The 27,374-nt window shown below is 44.6% G+C and overlaps 6 protein-coding genes across 12 annotated transcripts; 5 read left to right on the forward strand and 1 right to left on the reverse strand.

Annotated features, from left to right (window-relative positions):
• LOC8082275 (fructose-bisphosphate aldolase 5, cytosolic) lies at window positions 72-2,402 on the forward strand. Its single transcript, XM_002437220.2, has 3 exons — window positions 72-222; window positions 987-1,669; window positions 1,807-2,402. The coding sequence occupies exons 1-3, from the start codon at window positions 195-197 to the stop codon at window positions 2,170-2,172; spliced, it is 1,077 nt and encodes a 358-aa protein (XP_002437265.1). The 5' UTR covers window positions 72-194; the 3' UTR covers window positions 2,173-2,402.
• Window positions 2,445-7,662, reverse strand: LOC110431341 (E3 ubiquitin-protein ligase RGLG2-like). 2 transcript variants are annotated; one of them, XM_021450388.1, is made up of 12 exons: window positions 7,309-7,662; window positions 6,290-6,554; window positions 5,802-5,886; window positions 5,115-5,255; window positions 4,891-5,004; window positions 4,426-4,523; window positions 4,198-4,277; window positions 3,986-4,091; window positions 3,769-3,896; window positions 3,432-3,666; window positions 2,931-2,987; window positions 2,445-2,850 (listed from the first exon to the last, which is right to left on the reverse strand). In XM_021450388.1, exons 2-12 carry the CDS (start codon window positions 6,506-6,508, stop codon window positions 2,770-2,772), a joined length of 1,344 nt encoding a protein of 447 aa, XP_021306063.1. In that variant the 5' UTR covers window positions 6,509-6,554; window positions 7,309-7,662; the 3' UTR covers window positions 2,445-2,769. The 2 variants fall into 2 exon arrangements, with proteins under 2 accessions (XP_021306063.1, XP_021306064.1); XM_021450389.1 differs by having other exon boundaries at window positions 7,026-7,640.
• Window positions 9,916-13,514, forward strand: LOC8082276 (subtilisin-like protease SBT5.3). Of its 2 annotated transcripts, XM_002437221.2 has the most exons (10): window positions 9,916-10,283; window positions 10,373-10,470; window positions 10,564-10,728; window positions 10,811-10,919; window positions 11,048-11,582; window positions 11,654-11,751; window positions 11,852-12,097; window positions 12,223-12,337; window positions 12,480-12,693; window positions 12,794-13,514. In XM_002437221.2, the coding sequence occupies exons 1-10, from the start codon at window positions 10,012-10,014 to the stop codon at window positions 13,342-13,344; spliced, it is 2,403 nt and encodes an 800-aa protein (XP_002437266.1). In that variant the 5' UTR covers window positions 9,916-10,011; the 3' UTR covers window positions 13,345-13,514. The 2 variants fall into 2 exon arrangements, with proteins under 2 accessions (XP_002437266.1, XP_021306062.1); XM_021450387.1 differs by having other exon boundaries at window positions 10,373-10,728.
• LOC110431340 (zinc finger BED domain-containing protein RICESLEEPER 2-like) lies at window positions 13,874-16,933 on the forward strand. The gene is made up of 4 exons (XM_021450380.1): window positions 13,874-14,094; window positions 14,188-14,207; window positions 14,285-14,376; window positions 14,459-16,933. The coding sequence occupies exons 1-4, from the start codon at window positions 14,065-14,067 to the stop codon at window positions 16,747-16,749; spliced, it is 2,433 nt and encodes an 810-aa protein (XP_021306055.1). The 5' UTR covers window positions 13,874-14,064; the 3' UTR covers window positions 16,750-16,933.
• LOC8082277 (ADP-ribosylation factor GTPase-activating protein AGD12) lies at window positions 20,562-23,680 on the forward strand. 4 transcript variants are annotated; one of them, XM_021448759.1, is made up of 10 exons: window positions 20,562-20,779; window positions 20,905-21,008; window positions 21,199-21,283; window positions 21,679-21,754; window positions 22,015-22,178; window positions 22,446-22,578; window positions 22,687-22,803; window positions 22,909-23,004; window positions 23,106-23,408; window positions 23,439-23,680. In XM_021448759.1, exons 2-9 carry the CDS (start codon window positions 20,966-20,968, stop codon window positions 23,385-23,387), a joined length of 996 nt encoding a protein of 331 aa, XP_021304434.1. In that variant the 5' UTR covers window positions 20,562-20,779; window positions 20,905-20,965; the 3' UTR covers window positions 23,388-23,408; window positions 23,439-23,680. The 4 variants fall into 4 exon arrangements, with proteins under 4 accessions (XP_021304434.1, XP_021304435.1, XP_002437267.1 ...); XM_021448760.1 differs by having other exon boundaries at window positions 20,562-20,815; window positions 23,106-23,680; XM_002437222.2 differs by having other exon boundaries at window positions 23,106-23,680.
• Window positions 25,470-27,220, forward strand: LOC8082278. Of its 2 annotated transcripts, none has more exons than XM_002437223.2 (4): window positions 25,470-25,701; window positions 25,815-25,931; window positions 26,025-26,548; window positions 26,818-27,220. In XM_002437223.2, exons 1-4 carry the CDS (start codon window positions 25,595-25,597, stop codon window positions 26,967-26,969), a joined length of 900 nt encoding a protein of 299 aa, XP_002437268.2. In that variant the 5' UTR covers window positions 25,470-25,594; the 3' UTR covers window positions 26,970-27,220. The 2 variants fall into 2 exon arrangements, with proteins under 2 accessions (XP_002437268.2, XP_021306185.1); XM_021450510.1 differs by having other exon boundaries at window positions 25,821-25,931.

Below are 27,374 nucleotides of genomic sequence, written 5' to 3' on the forward strand. Positions count from 1 at the left end.
GGAACGGGTGATGGGGATTCCAAGGGCCCATGCGGCCATGAATCACGTATATCCTCTCAGGCCTGTGTGGACGGTTTTTGGTTTTATAAAGGGTAGGCCACTGGAAAAGGCGCTGCTCTAGTGCCCGGCGGCCACACGCGTTTGGATTTTGCTCCTGCTCCCTTGATCCACATCCACTTCTGAAAAGGGTCACCATGTCTGCCTTTGTGGGGAAATACACAGGTTCTTGCTCGCACTGAATATACTTTTGTACTGTACGCCCTTTTGTTATAAAAGTCACACCTTGGTGATGCTTCAGTCTTGAAGATTATTTTTGCATGTAAGAATCTGTTTTGTGTAGCCGTTTGCGTCGTGCCGGTACACTTAAAGCTGAGTTTTTAACAAATTTCTGGGCTGTTTCTAAGAAATTATACTGAAAATTCCTGTTGAATTCTTGTGTTTGAAACAAGTCATCTTTAGGTTGAAAAACACAGTTTCGTCTGCCGATATAGCTGTTTGTACTATAAGTGAAGACGCATTTTTGAATTGAAGTTCTATATAAAAGAAACTAGGGCCGGTTTGGCGGACTAAAGTTTAGTCTATTGTTGGATAATAGGCAACACATAGACTAATTGAAAAATCTTTTTTTTTCTAATGAGTTCTGATGATCAATTAGCATTTTTGATGAAACTACTCACCAATTAGCCTCTCTATTAGTTTTTATAAGATCATAATTAATTCATGTTTAGACCTTTTATTTGGCATCTAAAACATGGACTAAAGTTTAGTTTAGTCCATCCAAACTAGTTGTAGTTGATTATACTAGACGGGAACGCACGATTTTCATTAAGTGAAGTATTTTGTGAATAGGACAGTAGGAAGCAGCGTTGAACAGTAGGAACTAGGAAGCAGTGTTGAACAGTGGGGAAGAATATAGATGCACCATTCTTTCTATCTATTGCTTGAAGTGTACATACATACAGTATATGATACGCGTGCGCGCGCAGATGAGCTGATCAAGACCGCCAAGTACCTGGCAACGCCGGGCAAGGGCATCCTGGCCTCCGACGAGTCGACGGGCACCATCGGCAAGCGCCTGTCCAGCATCAACCTCGAGAACGTGGAGTCGAACCGGCAGGCGCTCCGCGAGCTGCTCTTCACGGCGCCCGGCGTGTTCGACTACCTCTCCGGGGTCATCCTCTTCGAGGAGACGCTGTACCAGAAGACCTCCGACGGGACGCCGTTCGTGGACGTGATCCGCGCCGCCGGCGCCGTCCCGGGGATCAAGGTGGACAAGGGCACCGTCGAGATCGCGGGCACCAACGGCGAGACCGCCGCGCAGGGCCTCGACTCCCTGGGCGCGCGCTGCGCCAAGTACTACGCGGCCGGCGCGCGCTTCGCCAAGTGGCGCGCCGTGCTCAAGGTCGGCCCCGCGGAGCCCTCCGAGCTCGCCGTCAGGCAGAACGCCGAGGGCCTCGCGCGGTACGCGCTCATCTGCCAGGAGTACGGGCTCGTGCCCATCGTCGAGCCCGAGATCCTCACCGACGGCGGCCACGACATCAAGACCTGCGCCGCCGTCACCGAGCGCGTCCTCGCCGCCGTCTACAAGTCGCTCAACGACCACAAGGTCCTCCTCGAGGGCACGCTCCTCAAGACCAACATGGTCACCCCCGGTTCCGATAGCCCCAAGGCATGTCGCCGCCATGACGATATGATCGTCGTCATTCTTCTTGCAATCTTTCATTTACCATCATTCATTCATGGATGCGTCGTCTATATATGCCCGATCATCCTATCATTCTCATGGACGATGCATATATTTTTCAGGTTGGCGCGGAGGTGATAGGGGAGTACACGGTGGCGGCGCTGCGGCGCACCGTGCCGCCGGCGGTGCCCGGGGTCGTGTTCCTGTCGGGCGGGCAGAGCGAGGAGGAGGCGACGCAGAACCTGGACGCCATGAACAAGCTGGAGGTGCTCAAGCCCTGGACGCTGTCCTTCTCCTTCGGCCGCGCGCTGCAGCAGAGCACCCTCAAGAAGTGGCTCGGCAAGAAGGAGAACGTCGCCGCCGCGCAGGCCACCTTCCTCGTCCGGTGCAAGGCCAACTCCGAGGCCGGGCTGGGCAAGTACACCGGCTCCGGCGCCGGGGACGCCGCCGCCTCTGAAAGTTTGTACGTCAAGGGGTACAAGTACTAAGGCGCCACTGCCTCGCCAGTGGAATCCAACCAATCCTTGTGTCCCACGTAGCAGCGCTCAATTATCTGTGTCAGTCCTACATGTGTGTTTGTGTACTAAACTAAATCTCTTCCCTTCGTCCGGCTCCTATTTGAGCCAAAAAAACACGTTGATCTTATTTGCAGCTCGCCAATGTACAGTAGTATTACTGGAAGATAAGTGCAATATATGGATGTGACCATCTTACTGAAGCTTTGCTTTGATTCATGGGGTTCTTGCATACAAAATGCAGATTCCAGAGCTCAGAAATGGGCAATATTTTTGCTTCACAATATTCATCATCTCATCCAGAACTTTCCTGCTGTTAAACTTATTTACTTAACAACAAAAGACACAAAGGAAAAGGAGGGGAAATATGTACATTATTTTCTGGTGCGCTTTCTTTTGGCATAACTACTGAGACAGTGACACCAGCACTATAACTAATTGGCGTTCTTATATGCCAGTGCAGTAAGACTAACATACCAATTACAAAATGAAGCACAATAGCAACAAAGCTGGTTCTGAACATTTTGCAAGGGAGTCTGTTCCAACATTTTCCAATCCATAGGTTTCAAATCAGTAGAGCCTGATCCTTGTGGTTATGTGCTGCTGGCATAGAGGGCAGCGCTCCAAATTCTTCCCGCATTCATAGCAAGTCTGCATGCACATGTCTGTTAGCAGCCTAGAATGCACTACAGTAAATGTCTAGTAAAAACATTTCATATAGGTTCCCGCACCTGATGTCCACATCCAAATGCAAGGTCCTTCGATTTATACATGCAGATGGGGCACAGCTGCAGGTAAAATGGGTCAGGCGTCTTAGTTTGCAGTGCACAGAGAACATACGGTGTAGGCGTGTAGCACATATTTCATCAGTAGATAGAAACTCAACCCCGAATACCCTTTGTTTCAGTATTTGGAAGTCATTATTATGGCCGCAGAATGCAAATATACATGTCCAACAACTTAACTAAAATAGAAAGCTTACGAGTTACAACTATTATGGTTGGTAGATCAATGGACCATAAAAGGGTACAGATGAACTGATAAATAATCAAATTATACTAGACATCATAATCCACGGTAGATGTTAAAGCAACAGAATGCAAGGTCCCATACAAATAATCCTAATAAGATGTGAGAGCACAGGTAAAGATCAAATCTCCAGTATTGCAATTTAGATTTGCATTTGGGCATGAAATGGAGGGAGATGGTGAAAATAAGAAAGATATACATACAATTCTGTCCTCTAAAGCTCTTTCTGATGCATAAGTGTCAGTGTCAGGTCTCTTTGGGGCTGCAGGCTGCTGCTGTTTCAAGCTCTCCGAACGTTGTTGAAAACCACTTGTCTGTTGGTCAAAGCTACTTGATCGTGAATAAACACCAGACTGTTGGCTAAAGCTAGTAGACCGTGAATAAGCATTCCTTATTGGTGGTGGCAGAGCAATTCTTGGAGTTATTCTTTGGCGGCGGCTGAAGCAGTATAAAAAAAAAGAAAGAAATAAAGTGATCAAATAGCACATTGTTGCCCAAAGCTCAAAATATAAGTTCCAATGGAGAAGCTATATTAGATACCCTAAGAGTTGGAGATCAAGTGTTGCTTTGTACTGTGTAGGGATTTCCATCAGTGCTGACAATGCAAATTCTGCCTCCTTTCTGTCAGCTGCTACACTCTTTGACATAATCTCCGTGAAATTCACAAACTGCATAAAATGAATATTTCTTCCATGCTTATTCATTTTTGAACCAGAATATTTTGTTGCATATTGGAAATAATCTGTAGAACTATCACCTGGAAATTGTCAAATGACCGAGCAGGTATATTGTCATCAAACTGGTGCATCATGTCCCATGGTCCATCACCAACCCCAACAAGAACAATTGACAAGGGGAACTGGCTGGTTTTTTCAAACGATAGATGTTATTCTGTGTTTGCCTTATTGTGACAGTAGACAAGGTACAACGTGAAGGTATTATTTTCAAAGCCCCAATAAGATACAGTACCTCGCTCTTACTATTGCATCAATAGTAGCCCGCTCCTGTGGACTTAATTGTCCAGATTGTGTATCGACGCTTCGGGTGACCTATAACCAGAAGGTTTATCCAAGTGAAAAAAAGGATAGTCAATCAAAATGTTCCACTACAAAAGAGCTTTGCTGACAACCACTTAATGATAAGAAATAACAGGTGACTAAAACAATGGCAAAAATAAATGATAATGTGTTTGCCAACCTGTCCATCTGCAATTATCAGAAGAACATGATATTGACCACCAGTGCTGTCAACAATTCCAACTGCTGTCTCAATTATTGGAGCGAAAGATGTAGGACCTGTTACAAAATTACAACTATACACACTTTAGCATGAACTTCTCTCCCTGACAAACAACTAAAATTTAGCTGCCATGCTTTAGTACCATGTAATAAATAGCTAGTTATAATTTGATGTAAAATTGCCGCTCTGTATGGGTGGGGCAGGGGTTCGGGGGGTTTCTCGACCTGCGTGAGAAGGTCTTCTTCTTAATGCAATGCCCAGGGGCTGTCTTACTCTTACCCCCCGCAGGTCGAGTTTTTATAATATGATGTAAAATAGAAATTCTGTTCCTTTTCTCTTTTTTATGAAAGAACAAACTTGGTTTTGGTTCAGAAAAACAAAAGAGAGAGAAAAGCCATCTATATAAATCTTCACTAAACAAACCTGCTAATCGAAGAGTTGGAACAATTTCTCTGTATCTGTCTAGCGCCTCTTCAAATCCGTTGCATGGGCGGTTCTCTGGGTAAAAGCTGAATACCTCCTGATCATGAGTTGATGCTGCTCAGAAGAAAACAGAAGCACAAGATCAACACTGTGCTTTAAACATGTTATTGAAAACTCATCAAGTGATCATCAGAAAAGGGCAAAAAGGGCAACTAAATGATTACCGTCGCCAAATCCAAAGCAGGGAATCAAATTATCTTCATCAAATGCTGAAAGTGTCCTTCCAATAATAGATATAGCTTGCTCATATGGGTTTGGAGTGTTTCCAATATCATGCAGGCAGCGACGATTGAAGGAAATTTTACCTAACGTAGAATTTTTTTGTAAGTTAAATGAAAACCGAGAAGTATTAGATCCAACATGGAGCTTTTTTTTTTTGCATGTTTAAACTGAAGAGCAGTATGATTCTACAATTGTTTTTTTTTCATGTTTAAACTGAAAAGTGCTATGATTGAACAACAAATAAAAGCAACAATTATCAGATCAAAGCAACATGAGTTTTGTTGAGGCATCCTTTCTACAGTGAGACAGTACTGATTGTTAGCTTATCCTTTTCTTTTGAAAAAGTCATTTCCCTAACATGGTTTCCTTTAAACAATAGAAGAGAAGTTAGCATGTCACTGGCAGTACAGGTAAACCGATTTCTTCAATAATAGTAAACCACAAGTTTTTTCATATAGGCAAAGGCAACTAGATCTGAAAAGAAGGTTTGCCCCCCAAAACCAGGCAAATTAAGAAATATAGTCTGGTAGCTTAGAGTGTAATGAGTACCAGTTGCAGCACAGTAGACATAGAGAAGCACAAGTATGCATCTAATAAAGTGAAAAAAAAGAGAAATGTCATCTGCTAACCTGTCCATTCATTGCTCTTTGTAAAATCAATGCCTACGATAAGATTTGAAGATTCAAGACCTGCTTGTGCCAAAGCTTCAGTCACCTACAACAGTACAGAACCATAGAAAAATTGGTGTAGTTAGAACCTCAGGTTCACAGTACTCAGAGAGGAGATAGTGCACAAGACTGTAATAGATGTCCTATCTGACTGAGCAATGAGCACTGAAGGAACTGAAGCAAAGTATGAAATTGAATACAGTGACAAGCATACAATCTTCATATTACTTAATACATGGCAGTAAAGAGAGTACATACAGCCCTCGTAGGAATATTTTTGGAAAAAAGATTCGTACAAACATAGTTCCTTCCAAAGTTCACAAAGGATGATTGAACCAAAAAGTGAACAATTCCATTCTACCAAGCTAGTGGAAACACGAACCAAAGGTAACAATGTAGACAAGAGAACCAGTAAAAGATGAGGCCATGCCACTGCCATCAAGACATACCTGACTCAAAGAACGATAGTCATCCCCAATCCTGGAATACTTCCTCTGCAACCTTGCGGTTGTTTCTGGCTGTACATTGTTCTCTGAAGAAGGCGCATACCTCGCGCTATAACCGGAGGACGTATTTCCAGTATTTCTCGAGTTATATCCTGACGAAGTACTGCCGTAATCATAAGAGTATCCATATCCATATGAAGGCTTGGAGTCCTTTTGCCCCATTCCTCAGCTTGTACCTTTGGATGACTCCAATACCCAGATGAGCTTCCTGGTAAATAATAAAGGGAAGAAAAACATCAATGAACTCTGATACCAAAGTAACTGGAATGATTCGCCAAAAAAGAAAGAAAGAGGTATCTGGAATAAAGCACAGTAGCTTATTTAGGAAAAACATCTTTCTCAAGAATTTTCAACGGAACTTTACGTATTTACCCAGAAACATTTTAAACGCTGCCTAATTCATGGCTGGGATTCCGTTGCCAATAATGGGCATACTTCCTAGGAGTACCCTACAGCATCATTTACCTTTTTCCATGGTCAAATTTTTTTCTTTTCCGAACTTTCCATGGCCGATATCGAGTATCGACCATTTTTTGTAAGATTGAAAAAAAAAACGTGGGCTAGTTCCTATACAAACACTGACGATATCGAAGGGCGACTGGACGAGATTCGATTTCGGCATGGCATATAATAAAGAGCAATAAAAAACTAGTTAGGAACGAACACAGGACGAACTCACCACTTCACCAGACTCGATTTGATCCACAAACCGCCTAAGCCAACCGAGAATTCGGCGTCCTAGTAGCCAAGAGGAAAGAAGAAGAGATGATGCCGGAGGGGATGAGAGAAGTGGGCACTGGGGAGGGGATCAGGCCAGGGAGGTTGGGTGGATTGGATGAGGACAAACAAACTGCTGGCGTGAGATATCGGGACCTCGTAACAAGAAAAACCAGGGGGCTACTCCACAAGATCCGACCACCGAATCAGCAATCCACGTGGGGCTCGGGCTCGGGCTCACTCACCTCCGCTCTTGTCCCGTACTCCCGTGGCGTCCAGGAACGCGCGCCTCCGCTCCGCTCCGCTCCGCGACGAGGTCCGGGAGGAGGAAGAGGACGACGGGAGTGAGGTGGGCAGCGCACTGGATGAAGCGAGGGAGAAGGGGGCAATCACACCGCACCCCGCAGCGGATAGATTACTTCTATAATCGGAGGAAAAGCCCACGGGGAAGTGAGGTCAAGTCAATTGCTCAAGCCGGAGGCAATGCAATGCAGTAGAGTATTGCGGCGGCGGAAGGTGGGTGGGGTGGTTTCTTGTCCGCCGAGTCTCTCTGACCCCGCTGCGGGGAAAACGACGCACGACGGAGGAAGCTTCGCCGCGGGAGACGGGAAGACGATGATTTGGGCCTTGTTTAGTTCCCAAAATTTTTGCAAAATTTTTCAGATTCCCCGTCACATCGAATCTTTAGACGTATGCATGGAGTATTAAATATAGATGAAAATAAAAACTAATTATACAGTTTGGTCGAAATTAACGAGACGAATCTTTTGAGTCTAGTTAGTCTATGATTGGACAATATTTGTCACGTACAAACGAAAGACATACTGTAGCAATTTTGCAAAAAATTTGGTAAGTAAACAAGGCCTTGGTAAAAGGCACAGCTTGTCGCGATCACCAGTAGCTCAACACGTTTGCTGTGCTTGGGGAGTGGTGTATCAGTATTATTATCCACTGGCAGAGAAAGTCAGTTGCGAGCTGCATTAAAAGCCTTCTAAAGTTTTGATCCCAAAAATACGATTCTAATTTTGCTCTTAATCAAACCTTCTAAAGTTTAATTGAATTTTATAAATGAATATCGATAGATGCGATCCCAAATAAGAATCATTAGTTCATTTTTCTTTTCACGGAATACGTTTTCGTATGTATTCATTTGTGTCATATACTCATATCGTATTAGTACCCATTTCTAGAAATTTAAGTTTGATTTACGATGGAATTAAAATTGCTTTCTTTTAGGATGGAAGGTAGGTGTAGTAGCTAATAACAAACCTATATGTTATTTATTATTTCTTTTTTTATTTTTTTGAAGATGAAACTTGTTCAGTTTGCCTCGGTTATATAAAGTATAGAGCTACTAAAAACATGTACTATTGAGGATGAACGCACGACACCTAGATATAATCAGACAAATATCGTTGGAGACTGAAAACTAGAGAACCAAGTGTGGGCTGTATCCGACAAGTAATCCGAACAACTAGAAGCCTGGCACATTGCTTGCTGATGTCACACGTTAACGTGAACCATAGGACGTAAAAGCCGTGAGTAAGCTTCTGACTTTTGCACAATCAGGCATTGTTTAGTTACACCTAAAATCTATTTTTTTTAAAATTTCTTATCACATTAAATTTTAGTTCTAATTCACTAGTTATTCCGGATGCTCGTCAAATCTGAAAAAAGGGACGCGAAGTAGTAGGATTGGTTCTCATAATTATCACATAATTTTCAAAAAAAAAGGAATTTATCAATGCATGTAGTATTAAATATAGATAAAAAATAACTAGTTATATAATTTATCTGTAATTTATGAGATAAATTTTTTAGTCTAATTAATTTAACAAATAAAAATGCTACGATACCAGATATAATAAACCAGGCCTCATTCGAGATGGTTGGAAATCTGCTTCTCTCGCTTTTGACAAGTATACAGTGTATACATAGACACACTTACACACCCCCAGTTTTAAAAGGTTTTTCTTTGACAACTGACACACATTTAAAAGATTTCTTCAAGCTGACCGGCGGTGTGCGCCTGGGCCTTGTTTAGTTCCCAAAAAATTTTGCAACATCGATTCTTTAGACGTATGAATGGAGTATTAAATATAGACGAAAAATAAAAACTAATTGCACAGTTTGATCGAAATTGACGAGACGAATCTTTTAAGCCTAATTAGTCTATAATTGGACAATATTTATCAAATACAAACAAAAGTGCTACTATTCCTATTTTGCAAAAAATTTTGGAAGTAACCCAGGCCCATGTGGTTGTCAAGTCATGGCTGCCTTGCTGGGTCACCATCTTCTTTTTTTTTTTTTTTTTTTTTGCCAAGTCATGGCTGTCTTCGTGCCTTGCTGGGTCACGTTTTTTCGCCTTCACTCAAGCAACGCCACCTGTCGCTACTTGCAACTCCACGTGGCGTGTTAAATAGAGGGAGCACGAACACGGAACCAACAAGCCATTTCATTCGCTGCTAGGCTTTGTCGGATGATGTTAAGATGGGCCGGGCCTAACATGAGGTTTTGGACCAGTTTACGTACATTACATGCCTTGACGAGCCGAGTAAAAAAACTGTGACACGAGCTAGGGGGAGTCGTCTAACGTGTCCAGCAAAACGCATCCGTCGCACGACACGGCGACGAGATGCGGCCATGCACCGACGGGCGGCGACGGTTGCAGTGCACTGCATTGCATTGCCCCCGCAAACTGATGGCATGCCCGTCAGATCTGCCCGAAACCGCCAAGACGGATTCCTCCTCCTCTCCGACTCCGATCCCGGCCGCTCGCCACCTCTCCCACACCTCCTTTTATAGCACACCACAGCACGAGCTCATCACCACTGCCAAACACTCACTCACTCACTCACTCCTCTTTGGACTCGCCGCCGCCGCCGCCGCACCCATCCGTCCCCTCCCCGCCCCTCGATCACTGTCGTTGCGGGGGCCGGCCGGGCATGGAGACCACCAGCGTGTCTGTGTCTGTCGAGTCCACGCGTCGCCGCCGTCACACCACCACGGCGTCGACTGCCGCCGTCCTCCTCGTCCTGCTCTGCTGTTCGCTGCTGCAGAGCCCCGCGGCCGCGCTCGCTTCCGGCTCCGGGAACCCGTCGTCGTACGTCGTGTACCTCGGTGGACATCCGCCGCGCGACGACGGCGTGTCGCCGGAGGTGGCGTCCCGGATGGCCGCCGACTCGCACTACGACCTCCTCGGCGCCGTCCTTGGAGAGTAAGCTAGCGCCCGTCTCCCCGCTCCTCCTCCAGTAGTCTTCCTGAGGTTCAAGATATAACCGTGTCGTCTGTGGATTTACAATGCAGCCGGGAGAAGGCGCGCGAGGCCATTTTCTACTCGTACACCAAGCACATCAATGGCTTCGCCGCCAACCTCGAGCCCCGCCACGCCGCCGAGATCGCCAGTGAGCCTCTCACCGCCGATCGAACCCTCTCGCATGATGATCTGTCAAACATGCACGATCTATATATATTTTCTACTCTGAAATGCATTTCAGGGTACCCCGGAGTGGTGTCGGTGTTCCCCAACAGGGGCCGCAAGCTGCACACGACGAGGACGTGGGAGTTCATGGGGCTCGAGAGGGCCGGCGACGTCCCGCAGTGGTCGGCCTGGGAGAAGGCCAGGTACGGCGAGGACACCATCATCGGCAACCTCGACTCAGGTACACATCTCATCGTCATCGATCACTCTCACCATCATCGATCGCCAAACTCGCTTACATCACGACGTACTGCTCGTCAAAGGCGTCTGGCCGGAGTCCAAGAGCTTCGACGACGGCGAAATGGGGCCCATCCCAGACGACTGGAAGGGCATCTGCCAGAACGACCACGACAGGACGTTCCAATGCAACAGGTCTGGTGTGCAGTTCGGCCTCAAACATCGCCGTCATTTTATTTATTTTTTTGCGTTATAGAGACGCTCACAAACACGAGCACATACTGTTGACCATGGTGATGGATTTGCCTTTTTCCGATCGACAGCAAGCTCATCGGCGCGCGCTACTTCAACAAGGGGTGGGCGGAGGCGTCGCGTCTCCCGCTCGACGACGCGCTCAATACACCCCGGGACGAGAACGGGCACGGCACGCACACGCTGTCGACGGCGGGCGGCGCCGCGGTGCGCGGCGCGGGCGCGCTAGGGTACGGCGTGGGCACGGCGCGGGGCGGGTCCCCGCGCGCGCGCGTGGCGGCGTACCGCGTCTGCTTCCGCCCCGTCAACGGCAGCGAGTGCTTCGACGCCGACGTGCTCTCGGCGTTCGAGGCCGCCATCGCCGACGGCGTGCACGTCATCTCGGCCTCCGTCGGCGGCGACGCCAACGACTACCTCTACGACGCCGTCGCCATCGGATCGCTCCACGCCGTCAAGGCCGGCATCGCCGTCGTCTGCTCCGCCAGCAACAACGGCCCCGACCTCGGCACCGTCACCAACGTCGCGCCGTGGATCCTCACCGTCGCCGCCAGCTCCGTCGACAGGGAGTTCTCCGCCTTAGCCGTCTTCAACCACACCAGGGTCGAGGTACCCTGCATGCTCGCTACTAGCTTCTGCCATACCCCATACACACCTTCACATGCCTTGGGGTTTTTCAGGGCATGAGCCTGTCGGAGAGGTGGCTGCACGGGGAAGGCTTCTACCCGATCATCGCCGGCGAGGAAGCGACAGCTCCGGGGAGCAAGCCGAAAGACGCGTAAGCTTAGCTCATGGCTGACACTGTACTAATCACAGTGTGCATGCATGCATGCAATGGATTGACCATGGACGATGGATGCGTGTTGGTGCTTGTGCAGCGAGTTGTGCTTGATGGGGTCCCTGGACCCGGAGAAGGTGAGGGGAAAGATCGTGGTGTGCCTGAGAGGGATCGCCATGAGGGTGTTGAAGGGGGAGGCCGTCCGCCACGCCGGTGGCGCCGCCATGATCCTCGTCAACGACGAGGCCTCCGGTGACGACATCTACCCCGACCCGCACGTGCTCCCGGCCGTGCACATCTCCTACGCCAACGGGCTCGCCCTCTGGGCGTACATCAAGAGCACCAAGTATATAGGCTAATGGCTACTGATCTCTCCTTGTTACGAACATGTTACTTTTCTTTTCTACTGCAGGAAAATGTTCACCATATGTTGCTTTTGACAAACGACTCGTGTGTAATGTTTGTGCTAAGGGTTGCAACCGGGTTCGTCGTCAAGGGGAGGACGATCTTGGGCATGAGGCCGGTGCCGGTCATGGCGGCTTTCTCATCTCAGGGGCCCAACACGGTCAACCCTGAGATCCTCAAGGTGATTTTTCATTTGGGTTGTTCTGCAACCACACATCGTCATCAATTTGTTGTCCATGATCGATCACCATATATGAGCGTTGATGATGCCGGCCACATGTGTCACCCTGGATGATTATATTATTACATTGGTTCGCATGCAGCCAGACATCACGGCGCCGGGGGTGAACGTGATCGCGGCGTGGAGCGGCGCGACGTCGCCCACAGAGAGGTCATTCGACAAGCGGCGCGTGGCGTTCAACATGCTGTCCGGCACGTCCATGTCGTGCCCGCACGTCTCCGGCATCGCTGGCCTCATCAAGACCCTCCACCCGGACTGGAGCCCCTCCGCGATCAAGTCGGCCATCATGACAAGCGGTAAGCAAAAAAGCTCACGCCGGCCGCCGGCGTCCATGGCGACCAGCCGACCACCACCACCACCTCTCGATCGATCTAACGGTAAGGTAACTGGCTGCAGCGACGGAGCTGGACGTGGAGCGGAAGCCGATCCAGAACTCGTCCCACGCTCCGGCGACGCCGTTCAGCTACGGCGCCGGCCACGTCTTCCCGAGCCGCGCGCTGGACCCGGGGCTCGTCTACGACATGACCATCGTCGACTACCTCGACTTCCTCTGCGCGCTCGGGTACAACGCGACGGCCATGGAGGACTTCAACAAGGGGTCCTTCGTGTGCCCTAGCACCCACATGAGCCTCCACGACCTCAACTACCCGTCCATCACTGCCCACGGTCTGCGCCCCGGCACCACCACCATGGTCCGCCGCAGGCTCAAGAACGTCGGCCCGCCGGGGACGTACAGGGTCGCCGTCGTCAGGGAGCCCGAGGGGGTGCACGTGTCGGTCACGCCGGCGATGCTGGTGTTCAGGGAAGCCGGCGAGGAGAAGGAGTTCGACGTCAACTTCACTGTCAGGGACCCTGCCCCGCCCGCCGGCTACGCATTCGGCGCCATCGTCTGGTCTGATGGGAGCCATCAGGTGAGGAGTCCACTGGTGGTGAAGACGACGCAGTGATGAAGAAGAACGCTTGAAGTACAGTGTGTCTGTTGGCGGATCGAACTAGGAATCTAGCTAGTTGAGGGAGAGCTAGAAAGATACTAGGTAGCATCGATCATTAGAGAGGATAAAATGTGGTATGGGTCTTTTTTGATAATGGAAAAAAAATCGAGCTTCAACTTTTTTTCAACAAAGGAGCATCAATCCAAACTTAAAACAAATATAATACACGCACCAAGAAATATACCTGGCCATTTGGCACTAGCACTATGGGCCAGCCCAAGCACGGCCCTAAAAAGCACGGCCCAAGCACGGCCCAGGCACGGCCTCATAGTGCTAGTGCCAGGCACGGCCCGACCTCAGTGCCGTGCCTGGGCCTCCAAGTCGGCCCATGGGCCTGGCCCAGGCACGGCACGGTTTTGGGCCAGGCACGATTCAGGCACGACTCCTGGCCGTCGGATGCAATGTGACCTCCTCTCCACCGTTGGATCTAGGTTAGGGTTTCACCGAGTATATATTCTCCCCTCCCCCGACTCTGCCTCTCTCACTCCCACACGGACAGTCCGACACCGCGCCGCTTCGCTCTCCACTCGCGTTCGCCTCGCTCTCCACTCCAGTGGACACTGACGGAGACGGTCGGCGCCTCCTCGCTCCAGAGCTCCTCGCCAGTCGCCGGCGGCCTCCATCCTCTTGCCTTCCTCCCTTCTTCTCCCCTTCCGGTGGCCTCTTGACCCACCCATGGCCGGCACTAGCACACGGCACGGCTCTGTATGCTCCTGATCTCGCAAGTCGGAACACCGACTCGTCTTCTCTTTGTCTCCCTCATCCACTTCTTCCTCACCTTCGTCCACCTCGACGTAGGTCTGGTGCTCCGGATCCGGGTAAGTTTTCTCTCTTCTCTCGCTCTAATGTTTCTGATTTGATTCTCTTCTCTCGCTCTAATGTTTTTGATTTGTAGATCTAGCACTGATTCGAGTCCGTCGAGGAACCAGCGACAGAGTTCGGTGCGTCAATGTTGTCGCCGGCGATTCTGGTGCTCCGGTTGCGAAGGTAAGCGTCAACCCTAACCCTAACCCTAATCCTTACCTAACCCTAACCCTAACTGTGTCCTCCATCTGCTTCTTCTTTGTAGCCGTTGAGGGACCAGAGCGCCGCCGACGACCGATGGCCGACTCTGAGGAAGTGTGTGGAGAGGTGGACGCAAATGAGGAGAGGCGGATGTGTGGACTGGCAGGAGATGACGACGAGGATGACCTGCGCGAAGACGCAGAGGCCCTGTTCGGTCGTAGCTTTCAAGCTCCCGTGGTGGTCGGCGACGGCGATGATCAGGCTGCAAACCCTGACCCAGAGGCAGAGGGGGGGGAGAACAATAGCGTCAAGCGCAAACGTCCCTGTACCTCTGTTGTCTGGGAGGACTACAAGAAACTTTTCAAAGTCGTCAATGGTAAGAAGGTCAGGTATGCTGCTAAGTGTATTCACTGTAACAAGGAGTACTCTGCTCTCTCTACTGGTGGCACTGGTCACCTAGCTCGGCATAGAGAGAAATGTGTGAAGAGGCGTGAAAAATGCCGTATGTCTCAGTCTCAAATCTCTTTTAACCCTGATGGTTCTATGCGTAATTGGGAGTACTGTCCTATCCGTGCTCGTACTGCACTTGTTAAATTGCTTGCTAGACTTGATGTGCCTATCTGTATGGGTGAATCTGATATTTTTGAAGAATACATTAGAGATGCTCACAACCCTAAATTTGTACCTGTTTCTAGACAAACTACAACTAGGGATATTCAGAAGTACTTTGGTGATAATAAGGCTAAGCTTGTTACTTTGTTGAGTTCATCTACTGTTAACTCTGTTTCTATCACATCTGATATTTGGTCTGGTAATGCTAAGCAAGATTATCTTTCTGTTGTTGCTCACTATATTAACTCTGACTGGCAAATGGAAAAAAGAGTACTAGGTCTTAGGCTAATTGATTGTTCCCACAGTGGACAAAACATAGCTGAGCGTGTTGCAATTGTTCTTGCTGAATATGGTTTAACCGAAAAGGTGTTTTCTGTTACTTTGGACAATGCATCATCTAATGTTAAAGCAATGCAAAAGCTTAGGCCTGTACTGTCTAAATACCTTGGTATTGAAGTTCCTCCTGAGAATCCTGATAACTCTGATGAGACAGAGGATCTAGTTAACTCTATGTTCCTACATCAGCGTTGTGCATGTCATATCATTAATCTGATTGTTAAAGAAGCCCTTACAGATCTTAAGCCTTTGATTGAATTGTTTAGACATGCTATATCTTGGATGAACTCATCTAATCAGAGGATTGCTGGTTATAGTAGTTTCTGTACTGCTACAAATGTTAGGCCTAGAATGTTTCAGTTGGACATGGATGTGAGATGGAATTCAACTTATCTGATGCTTAAGCATTTGTTTCCCCATAAAGAGACATTCACTACTTTTATGATAGCTAACTATCCTAGGTCTGAAACTGGCCAGCTAGTTGTGACTGATGAGCATTGGTTAATGGCTGAAAAGGTTTTACAATTTCTTGAGTTATTTTATGATTCAACTGTTGCTTTATCTGGTGTGTACTATCCTACTGCTCCACTCATGCTTCATTATCTTGTTAAGATTGCTATACACTTCAAGAATTATGCTAATGATGTTCATATTGGATCTGTAGTTCAACCTATGGTAGACAAATATAACAAGTATTGGAGGAAGATACCTTTGCTTTACTCTTTTGCATTTATATTGGATCCTAGAGCTAAAATGAAAGGTTTTACTAGAGTTCTTAGGAGGTTAAAGAATCTAACTAATACAGATTACAGTGTTTACTTGGTTACCACTAGAGCTCGTCTTACTGATGTTTATAACAAGTATGAAGAAAAATATGGTGCTGTTAGGCTGAGGAGGACTGCCCCTATTAACCTGTCTGGTAAGAAAAGGTCTGCTTGGGATGAAATATATGATGATGATGATTGTGGGGGTTCTCCAAGTGGTATGATGCATCCTTTATCTACTCTAACCATGTCTAGAGATACTTCTGCAACTGCACTGCTGCAGGCTGCAAGTTCATCAGCTTCTAATGCCTCTGAACTGGTTTCCTATTTGGACTGTGACACTGTGACCCAGCTAGATGATGAGTTTAACATACTTAACTGGTGGCATCAGCACAAGCTTACTTATCCTATTCTTTCTATCATGGCAAAAGATATTCTTAATGTTCCTGTGTCTACCATCTCTTCAGAATCTACCTTTAGTATGACTGGCAGGATCATCGAGGAGCGGCGGAGGAAGCTAAAGCCTGAGATGGTGGAGATGTTGACCTGCATCAAGGACTGGGAGGCAGCAGAAGCAAAATTGCAACACCAGGTGGAGGACAAGGAACTTGAAGAAGCATTTGAGAACCTTTATCTTGATTAAGTATCATTGTCATTGATGTAATGTGGGGCTGTAATATTTTGTGAACTTAGACATGGCTAGACTTGATGAATGAATGAACTTGTAGTGGAGCTCGGCTGTACTCTTTTCCTGCCTAGGGTTTCTCACAAGGGTGAGTTTTACCTAGGTGGGTTTTTAATGAGGCAGCCATTGCACTAAAGCTCCCATTTTGTTAATTGTCTTGTTTGTTTTGTGTTGATTTCTATATTTTTTTGAGGATTCTTTATGTTAAAACTTGAAGTCTTGATTAGTTTTTGATTCTGTACATTTCGAAGTTTTTTGATAGTATAGTGCCAGTGCTGGCACGGCACTGATGTGCCAACATAGTGCCGGCACGGCACTGGCACGTTTAAGCCTGTATAGGGCCGTGCCTGGGCTGCTGATGCAGCACGGCGGCACTAACAGGCACGGCACGACATGTCACCGTGCCACTGTAGTGCCGTGCCTGATAGTGCCGTGCTTAATAGTGCTAGTGCTAGTGTCGTGCTGGGCGGCCCGTTTGGCCATATATACCAAGAAATTAACTGATTACAGGTTTGAAACTAAAGCTTAGACCATTTATTTGACATGAAGAACTACATGAGCTGGGTTGTGAGCGACCAAATTACATGAGCGAGGATTAGGTCTCGAAACAAAATTGCATAACCCACAAATCTTTCAGCTCCCAAATGAGGCCACTCACGGAGAAATGGTCGAACTCTGATGAGGTCCCTGCCTGAATAACCATTGTGGCTTGCTCTACGCAATGATCTCCAGGGAACCTTCCGCACAGGATGCAATTGGTATCTAGCTTCGTACCCCGGAGCTTCGGCAGGTTCACCCGCAGAGCCAAACTATTCTGCCCGAGACGCCATAGAAGGTGCATCATCTTTCACTACAAGCGGTTTTAAACCTATTTTTTCAGGCGTTTCTCAGACCCGCCAGTGCTCTACTGGCGGTTAATTGAGAACCGTATGTGGAAATTATTTTCCACAGGCGATTCAGTTAAGATAACCGTCTGTGGAAATCGATTTCTACATGCAGTTGTGTTATGTCAACCGTCTATGGAAAGGTTTGTCCAAAAAAATATAAACTAGGTTTTAAAAATAGGACCGCCTGTGAAAAAGCTTGTCCAAAAAATATAAAGTGGGTTTTAAAAATAAGTAAAAAATACTTTAATTGTAGGGAAGGACCACTAGCTAGCTGCCCTCTCTCCCCTCACGTGCTACGCGCCTGGTAGGATTCAAACCCACAACCTCTCCCTGGTGCGTAGCCTCCTTTACCACTCTACTCATTACTCACTTGTATTTATACTAGAGTTTGGTTCTCCACATATTATCCTAAACCGAGCAAACATTGATTGTTTGAGGCCCTAAATGGATTTAAATGAAAAAGTTGTCAACTATAAAGTTATATAACTTTTCAACATCTACAACTTTTATATTGATAGTTTCTCCATCTGAGATAATTTACAAAATTTAAATTTCAAATTTGACAAATTCGGGGGTAGTTTTCGATGACAAGATGATTTCAAACGAAAAAATTATCAACTACAAAGTTTTATAACTTTTTGAGATCTACAACTTTTATTTTGGTGTTTTTTTTCATACGAGGTCATATGAAAAACTTAAAAAATTAATTTTAAATTATTTCTATATGTGGTTTTCTTAACAAACCGCAACTAGAAATTCCTATTTTTTAGTGGTGGTTCCTTAAGAAAACCGCCGATAGAAATACATGATTTCTACAGGCAGTTTCGTTAGGAGAATCGCTGGTGGTTTTCTTAAGAAAATGCACCATTTCCACTAGCAGTTAGTTTTGTACTGGCGGATTTTAAGTTAGGCCCGCCGATTTCTTTTTACAGACGTTTTTTAATTGAAACTGCCTGTAAAAAAAATTCCACTGCCGGCTTAGAGCTTTTTTTTTACTAGTGTTTTTGGCCATTTATAATCTTTTTTTGAGCCAAACTATTTAGCCAGATCCCTTCTTGTGTGTCAATCTTCTCAAATTCTCGGGACCTGCTTTACTTGCCTACACAAGGTTAGCAATCGTAGAATGTTTGATTGCGCAGATTTTCTTCAAAACAAAATTTAGCGTTTAATGAAACACACGTCTAAGTGCGTGTTTGAAGGGAAAAAAGTGTTTAATGTTCAAGTGACAAGGGTTGATAGCAATTTTTTTTAAAAAAAAACTGTATTTTAGGGTTGCAAATAAAAATGCATATGATGGAGATAAAATACCTTTGCCAACAACAATCCTGTACTTCAAAATTTTTTCCCACAAATTGTATAAGTTGCTAGGTAAATGGTATGAATTGGTCAAGTATTGATGGGTTTATTTACTAGAATCTCTATCCTATAAACAACACAATTATAGGTTTATCCTAAAGTTAAACTATTTAAATTTGCTCGAATTTTTTAAAAAGTAATATTATCAATATTTATTGCTTCAAGTATGCATACTTTAAAAATATATTCAATAAAAATCTCATGATGCTTATGAAATATGATAAATATAAGCATCTTTTCATGCAATTTTTGTCAAATTTAAAGGCATTTGACTTAGTATGAAGCCAATTGCATCATCTTTGGACGAGTAGGGATGGTACCCATATTGCTTGAATGGTTTGAATGCGCCCTTAGCTTTAACTATTTGGATTTGTCCTATCATTATGAAATCCTTAAATATTCAATCAGAGTTGTAGTGATGACCCATCCATTTCTTTTGAAAAATATGTACGCCATGCAAAAAGAGAACAATGGCATATAGGAATCAAACCATGTCCTTTCCTATGCACATTTCGAAACATTTGTCTTTGAGCTACAATAAGATATTTTGCTAAGTTTATACATAACACTATATAATAATCTTGACCCCGTCTATAAGTATGGACCTCCAATCTTATCCATTCTTCCCAACCGCCGCTCACCTTTGCCCTTGCATCTCCCATAGTGCCGCTGTATCCCAACGCCCAGTGACACATATCCTGCAATGCGCATCCCCCATAGTGACATACTACCAACACATCCCAACATTTGATGATGCATATCCCATAGTACCACTACATATCCGTACCGTGTTAAAGGAAGGCGGATCTGGCTTGTCAACAGCTATGTGATGAGTTTGCTTTATAGAGATGAGATGGAAAATCTTAATTTGCCCTTCAAGGAAGATTCTAAAATTATTGGTCTATCCTTTTCCAAAAATAAGTAAATATAGGAAAATCTGAAACTGCCCTACCTATCTTAGTACGGGTCCCACACGTTTTTAGTATTGTTCCTACCTATTTGGTATTTTCAAGTACTTTTATATGTGTACCTTCTATTTTTACATAGTCCAACCTTACCCTATAAATGGCCCATATTTTCTCCCTATTGTAAAATTTCTCCTTATTTAATCTTTTTAGCAAATAATGGACTATGCAGATAAATTTTCTCCGGACCTTCAGTAGTGATCAGGCTGCGTAGGGTTAATTGAACCACAAGTTTCGGTAGAATTGACAAAAACTATGCTACTCTAAGTGCCTGTTTAATGACCTATGGGCTAGTTACTAGTTGGGCTAAAAATTAGTTAAAATTTGTCAATGTTAGCTAGTTAGTTGGCTGACAACTATTAGACATTCTATTTGAATGCACCAGAGCTAATTTAAGTTAATTTTCCTTGAAAAAAATTAAGTTAATTTTTAGTTAGCTACTGATTAGCTCTTCTATTGATCTAAAAATTATCAAGCTCTTCACTCTTCAGTTCCTTTTTTTTCCCTTGCCGGCAGCGCACTCCCACCGGTTTCGCCCGGGTCTACATCGTATGGTATGTGGTATGTTCTGTGGCTGAGCTCCAAAGTCCAAAAGTCCAAAGATTAGTGAATTACGAAGGCGACCAAACAGACCCCCCGCTCCCGTGCACTGCTCATGGCCGACAATCCCCTGGGAAAACGCAGCGGAGAAATTCTGGAGATCTAAACCCCGGCACGAAGCTAGGCGAACTGCAGCCTGCAGGTCGACATCTAATCCATTTCTTGCCGCTTCAGCTTCAGGTATTGCGCTTCTTCCAGTTGCATCCTGGTTAATTGGTGAGAGTCTTCCTCAATCGACTCGACTGGAAGAATTGTTCTTGATTCTCGACGCCTCACCCTCACTCTCTCTGGATTTGCTCTTGCAGCGTTGAGGGGGACTGACTGGTGTCTGGTGTAGTTGGAAGGCAGAGCTTCGCGGCAGCGAAGATGAGCAGCAGATACAGGGCTGACAGAGGGAGGGCTGCCTCAGGTGATGCAGAGCTGCATTGACTTCCTTACTAATCTTCCGAATTTTATTGTTGATATTCAGTGATGGGTACGCCACATGTTATATGCGTGTGATTACTCAACATCACTTGCTAACTGGAAACAAAACATACTATCTCTTAGCACGTGCTCTAAGCCTCTAACATAGCTCATGTTCCTTTCCCCATATTCAGATATGACAAGGAAGCTCAGAGAGTTGCTTCAAAAGAGCGACAACCGCATATGTGCTGACTGCAGCGCACCTGATCCCAAATGGGCGTAAGTACTCTACTCTTGACTTCAATATGATAGCATTTTGATATAAAGCCATGTTTTAAATAGCGAGCTAAGGCCAAGGTGTTTAGCGTTTTATAAACCGTAATTAGCGTACTTTAGTGATAAAATAGCGGTAAAATTGTACATGAACATGAATAGCGGCACAATTTTTTTCAAGCTATTTCAGGCTATAGCGGCAAAAATAGCGGGCTATTTTTTTCCATGATATAAAGTAATATTACTGGGCAGATATCTGAACATATTAGAGTTTGTGTAATTGTCAAGGTTTTTTCTTTTGTAATCCCAATGTTATTCTTAGTCATTGCGCAATCTTACATCAATATCTTTGATCCGTTGAGTACTTGACTCCTTGCGAATAACTAACTCTGTTCCTGCAGATCAGCTAATATTGGAGTATTCATTTGTCTAAAATGCTCTGGTGTTCACAGAAGCCTTGGGACACATGTTTCAAAGGTTATTCATTGCAAATAGAAATAATGTTAATTCTTGTGATCTAGTATGTGTATATGAGTGAGGTTTTCCTATTTCAATAATACTCCGTAGAAGCAAACAATTTTTTTTATACACCACCGGAGGGGTGAGAGCCCCACAAAGCAAAATATTTTAAATGGCAAGATGATTGTATGTACTTTTGTTACTCCTTTTTAAAAATTGCTATGCGTTGTAGCAGCTTGAAGAATGTTCTAGCTGAAGCAAATTTCTTCTCGACACAGGTGCTGTCAGTCACTCTAGATCAATGGGCAGATGATGAGATCAACTCCATGATAGAAGTTGGTGGAAACTCTTATGCCAATGCTATATATGAAGCATTTCTGCCAGAGGGCTATCACAAGCCGCATCCAGATTCTAGCCAGGAAGAGAGAGCTGATTTCATCAGGTACCTGAGATAAGCAAATATTTTGCTTGGGAAGTTTTAAAAATTATGATGCTAAGAGTCAGTAAGTTTAGTTTTTGACAACGTTTAGCTAGCCATTCGGTTTAAAATATGAGAAGCTGTCTTTTGTCTCAACCACTATAGCTAATCTGCACCTTACAATTTCAGTAATTAAAGAGCTTAGTACGAATGATAGAACAGTCCTGTGCAAAAGAAAGACTTACTTGATATAGTAACTGCTGAACACTAGTAGTTTTTGCAACCTCTCAGGTCAAAGTATGAGCTGCAAGAATTTTTGAAGCCAAGCCTGAGGTTAGTTTCTAATAAGGGCTCTTTAGAGGCTACCAGCTCTCGGAAACATACCGGCAGTAATGTCTCTCTTTCTGCTAGTTTCAACAGTGAGGTAAGTTTAACTTAACTGTTAGTTAAATTTGGCTATATAAAAGAGTCAATTTTGATCTTCAATGACACAATGCCCTTTTAAGCATCCTTTGCTTCATATATTTTGCAGGCTGGAATGGTTGAGTTTATCGGAATACTAAAAGTTAAAGTAATAAGAGGGACTAAATTAGCTGTAAGAGACCTGATAAGTAGTGACCCCTATGTTGTACTGACCCTAGGACAACAGGTATTACATTTCACCAAATTGATTAACCCTAGCTGATAGATTCCTGATTGTTTATCCTTGTCTCATTCAGACCATTTGAGTTGACATTAGCATTGCTCTCTGCAGAAAGCAAAGACTTCTGTGATTAAACGTAATCTGAATCCTGTTTGGAATGAAGAGCTTAAGCTGTCAGTTCCTCAGCAGTACGGGCCTCTGAAGCTTGTAAGTCCACACTCCACAAACATGTGTTAATCAGAAACTTCAGATTCAGATTCAGAAGTAATAGCATCCAACGAACTTCTATCCTCTCTTTCACAACCCAGCAAGTGTTCGACCATGACATGCTATCAAAGGATGACAAAATGGGCGATGCCGAGATTGACCTGCAGCCGATGATCAGTGCAGCTACAGCGTTTGGCGACCCTGACCTACTCGCGGACATGCAGATCGGCAAGTGGCTCAAGTCCCCCGACAACGCGCTGGCGAGGGACAGCGCCGTCAATGTCATCAGTGGCAAGGTCAAGCAGGAGGTCTCTCTGATGCTACAGAACGTGGAATCCGGGGAGGTAGAACTAGAGCTGGAGTGGATACCTCTCAATCAGTAGAATTTGAATTCACCGGTTCGCTTGTCTAAAAAGCCATGACTGAAAGTACTGTTCGCTGAATTTGTTACGAGAAAAAAACACTACAGATAAGTTGAAGCGAACAGGGTTGAGTCGTGATGTTCTTGGCCAACTTGAGATTGTCAGGATGCCTACAGTGTTGCACAGTATCTTTGCGCCTGTCAGCCTGTGATGCTGATGGAGCATTTGATGATTATGTAGCATGGTAATCTGAGGACTCACCTAATAATCCGTGGTTCATGAGATTGTAAGCAATGGAAGGTTACTCTAAAACACTGCAGGCACTTGTGATTTTTGGGGACTAACCCTGAGGTTACGAAGACAGTCCGGGAGCTCATGGCTGGCGGAGCTCTTGGTTAGCGCGTGCGCGCTAGCCACGATTGGAACGCACGCGCACTTGGATGGACAGCAGCGCTCGCATGAACAACAACACACGTTGCTGTAACTTTTGTATCCTATTTCTCTAATCTAGTTTCATCTTGACGTTCACTTAGCTTCTAGAGTCTAGTTTTCTCCTATTTAGATTCTGAGTCAATGGACCAATTTAGATTCTACGAGCTTTTTTTTTTCTCTTTTAGGATAGCAGGTTCATGGGAGATAAAAAAGATGGGAAGATAGTTTGACATCCAAATAGATGTAGAAGTACTATTTTCAAAAATTCATATACTTTTTTGTGTTCCATAATACTTTATACAGGATTAATAATTCAATCGATAGAAAAAAATAAAAAAGTAGTTATGAAGTTTATAAAAATCGAGAAAAATGAGTACATCTAATTTGTCGAGATGCAAATAGCTAATATAAAAGTACATATGGTTTCTGTTCTTTAGTACCAAGATAGTTGTCAAAAAATGCCCAGTTTAAAGCTTTAAACTAACACATTATAAACTTTATAATGCTAGGTTCAAAACTTTAACTCAGGATTTATAAACTTTCAACTAACATTACAAACTTTATACCTCTAGGTATAAAACTTTGAGCTATGATATTTAAAATTTTGTATTTCTAGGTAAACTTTCAACTATGACACTACAAATTTTAAATTACTAGTTTTCAAACTTTGAATTATCACATTAAAAACTTTATAATACTCGGTTGAGAACTTTAAACTAGATTTTATAAACTTTTGATCCACGACAATATAAACTTTGTACTAATATATTCAAGATTTTGATCTATCACAATATAAACTTTGTACTGCTAGTTTCAAAACTTTGCACACAGAATTTATAACCTTTAAAAACTATGATACTACAAACTCTATTTTTCTAACTTCAAAACTTTATTATCTGAATTATAAACTCTGAACTATCAAATTACAAAATTTGTAATGCTAATTTAAAAAGTTTGAACTATCAAATTGTAAACTTTGCACTGCTAGGTTCAAAATTTATATTTATAAACTTTCAACTATTAAATTTAAACTTTGTACCACTAGGTTTAAAAAACTTTGAACTATCACATTATAGACTTTGCACTGTTAGGTTCAAAACCTTACACCTAGAATTTATAAACTTTGAACTATTAAATCAAAAAGTTTGTATCAATAGGTTCAAAACTTTATACTACAAGATTTAAAACTTTATACTCCTAAGTGCAAAACTTTAGCATCATGAAAATTGTTCGAAACATATCCAAGGTGGATCTACTTTTATAGATCTCGTTATAACGAACATAATGGTGCAAACAAAATTAAAAATAGATACTTGACAAGAAAGTTATCATATTTTAAAATTGTGTACCATATGCATATTTCGTATAAACATGATCTGACACACGGATGCACCTCCCATCCCACCCCCTCCCGCGCGTCCACCCTCCATGAAAAGAAAGAATATAGACCCAAAAATATAAAATGGATACCAAAAATAGAAAGTGAACATGTACTATTCACGACCGTAAAAAGAGAAAAGAAAAAACGTGTTTTGGAAAGTCGCTCGACGGACGCGCGCTGTATAAGAAAATTGTGCATGGCTGGAGCCTGGAGGCAGAGATTAATTAGGCCGGAGCATCTCACCGGCCGCCCACCGTGAATTTGGCCAGTCCACGTCTCCGATAAACCCGATCTCCTCCCTCCCCTCCAATAACTGCACGCAGCCGACGTTGCGATTGACGGAGGACAGTGAACTGGTGGTGGATCTGGAAGGGATCATCATCACACTCACAGCACAGCCCTAACACTAACTAAGATGGGGCAGCAGGAGGAAGAGGAGGGTATCCTGATGGTGCCTATGCAAATTCAGCCGGGTTCTTCCCTTTGGCCACCGCATGCTCCATCTCCTCTCCGTGTGTCCATGTGAGTGAAAAAGAAAATTCTCGTCATTATTCTTAAATAAATAAGCGATCCAACTCCAAGCGTTTACCTATATAGTTTTACGAGCTAATATATCTTGGGCGTGGTTTCTGAAGCTGCAGGCGAGATCGAGACAGCATTTTTAGCACTGCACCTGTGGACGATCTGCAGCAGCAGCCTGACTCTCCAACATCATGTACTCTACCCAACGGCTATTCTCCGGTGATGATAAGGTCAGTAATTTAAGTGTGACTCATGTTTAATCAAATCGATTGATGTCGCAGTGTGGTTTCCTCTGACCCTTCTTCTTTTGGATATTATTACAGAACCTCGTCTTTAGACGATTATGGACTGCTGCCACCGTCACCGCCACGGCTACCTACAAATCAAGAGGAGGAGGCACACTACAACAACAGCCAAATAGCCAGCTGCTATACAAGTCGTCGTGCGACGGATGCATCATCATCATTCCAGTCCAGTCAGGATGTCGAGCCATTCAATTGTGACGATGATGATTTGGAGTATGGCGATATGTACCCACCTTGTTACATCGCGGATCCTTGTATGGTGGTTCGTCAAGCCATTTCATTCGCGGAGACATCGCTGAAATGTCACAACGATGACCCAAGCAATCAAGTCAAGTATCAACTTATCGAGGCTACGTGTAGTAATTACTTGGTTCATGGTACCGGTTGTTATGGCCATGTCAACTTCACCGCGAGGGCAAAGGGAGATGAAGAAGGTTCGTCGTCCCAGCAGGAGCTCTTCTTTGCAGAGCTGAACCTACGGGGATCAGACTTCACGACCTTGACGTGCTTTCGCTCCTTGAAAGAAAAGGACGACCAAGTTGGTTAGTGTTCCCTAATCTCCATCTATCTCCTCTATATATTCAGTCCTAAGGACGGGAACTGTGCTTCAAATGGATACTCACGATTCTTCTCTAGTCTAATTTAATGAACTAAATAGACAATTTAGTTCATTAAGTTAGACTAGAGAAGAACCGCGGGTATCCATTTGAAGCACTATCCCCATAAGTCCTAGCTAGCCCTACTAAAATTATTTCCGAAATTTAACTGTACTATCATTTTGTTTATTGTTATCTGATGATGGTGATAGCAGGTGGCCGTCTGGGATTGCAAAGGGAAGAAGGCGACGGTATAGACGACCTTGATCACTGCTATGCGTGTTCGGATGAACTCAAACACCCAAGGGATGGAGCGTCATATCACGCAGGCCATTCGACTGGGCGCCGATGCTACGAGTTTCCTTAATCTGCATGCATGGCTTGTTTTTGGCGTCTCTAGTCACAAGAAATTTGGCTCGGCGAAATCATCTCATTTAGAATGATATATATCCTATGGTTTTGATCGAACGACGCCAATAATACCGTACTATTTATACAGTGTTGGACACGCAAATAAGAATGCCACCCGGCTTTATGTCGAAACTGTTTTTATATTGCTTCATTTTGATGGTTGGGTGAACTCACCCCAACATATTAATCAAAGAATGTTGTTAATTTACCCCTCGAACTAGAAAATCAGATGTTCTTTTTTGTCCCCATAAATTTTAAAATTGGTTGCGTTTGCCAATTGTATGGTTTGTGTGACAGTTTAGTCTAAGATGATGCCACGTCAAACGACATACGTGGTGTCATGTCAATCACGAGGATAATA

Source organism: Sorghum bicolor, chromosome 10 (genome assembly GCF_000003195.3).
Source record: "Sorghum bicolor cultivar BTx623 chromosome 10, Sorghum_bicolor_NCBIv3, whole genome shotgun sequence".
Lineage (NCBI taxonomy): Eukaryota > Viridiplantae > Streptophyta > Magnoliopsida > Poales > Poaceae > Sorghum > Sorghum bicolor.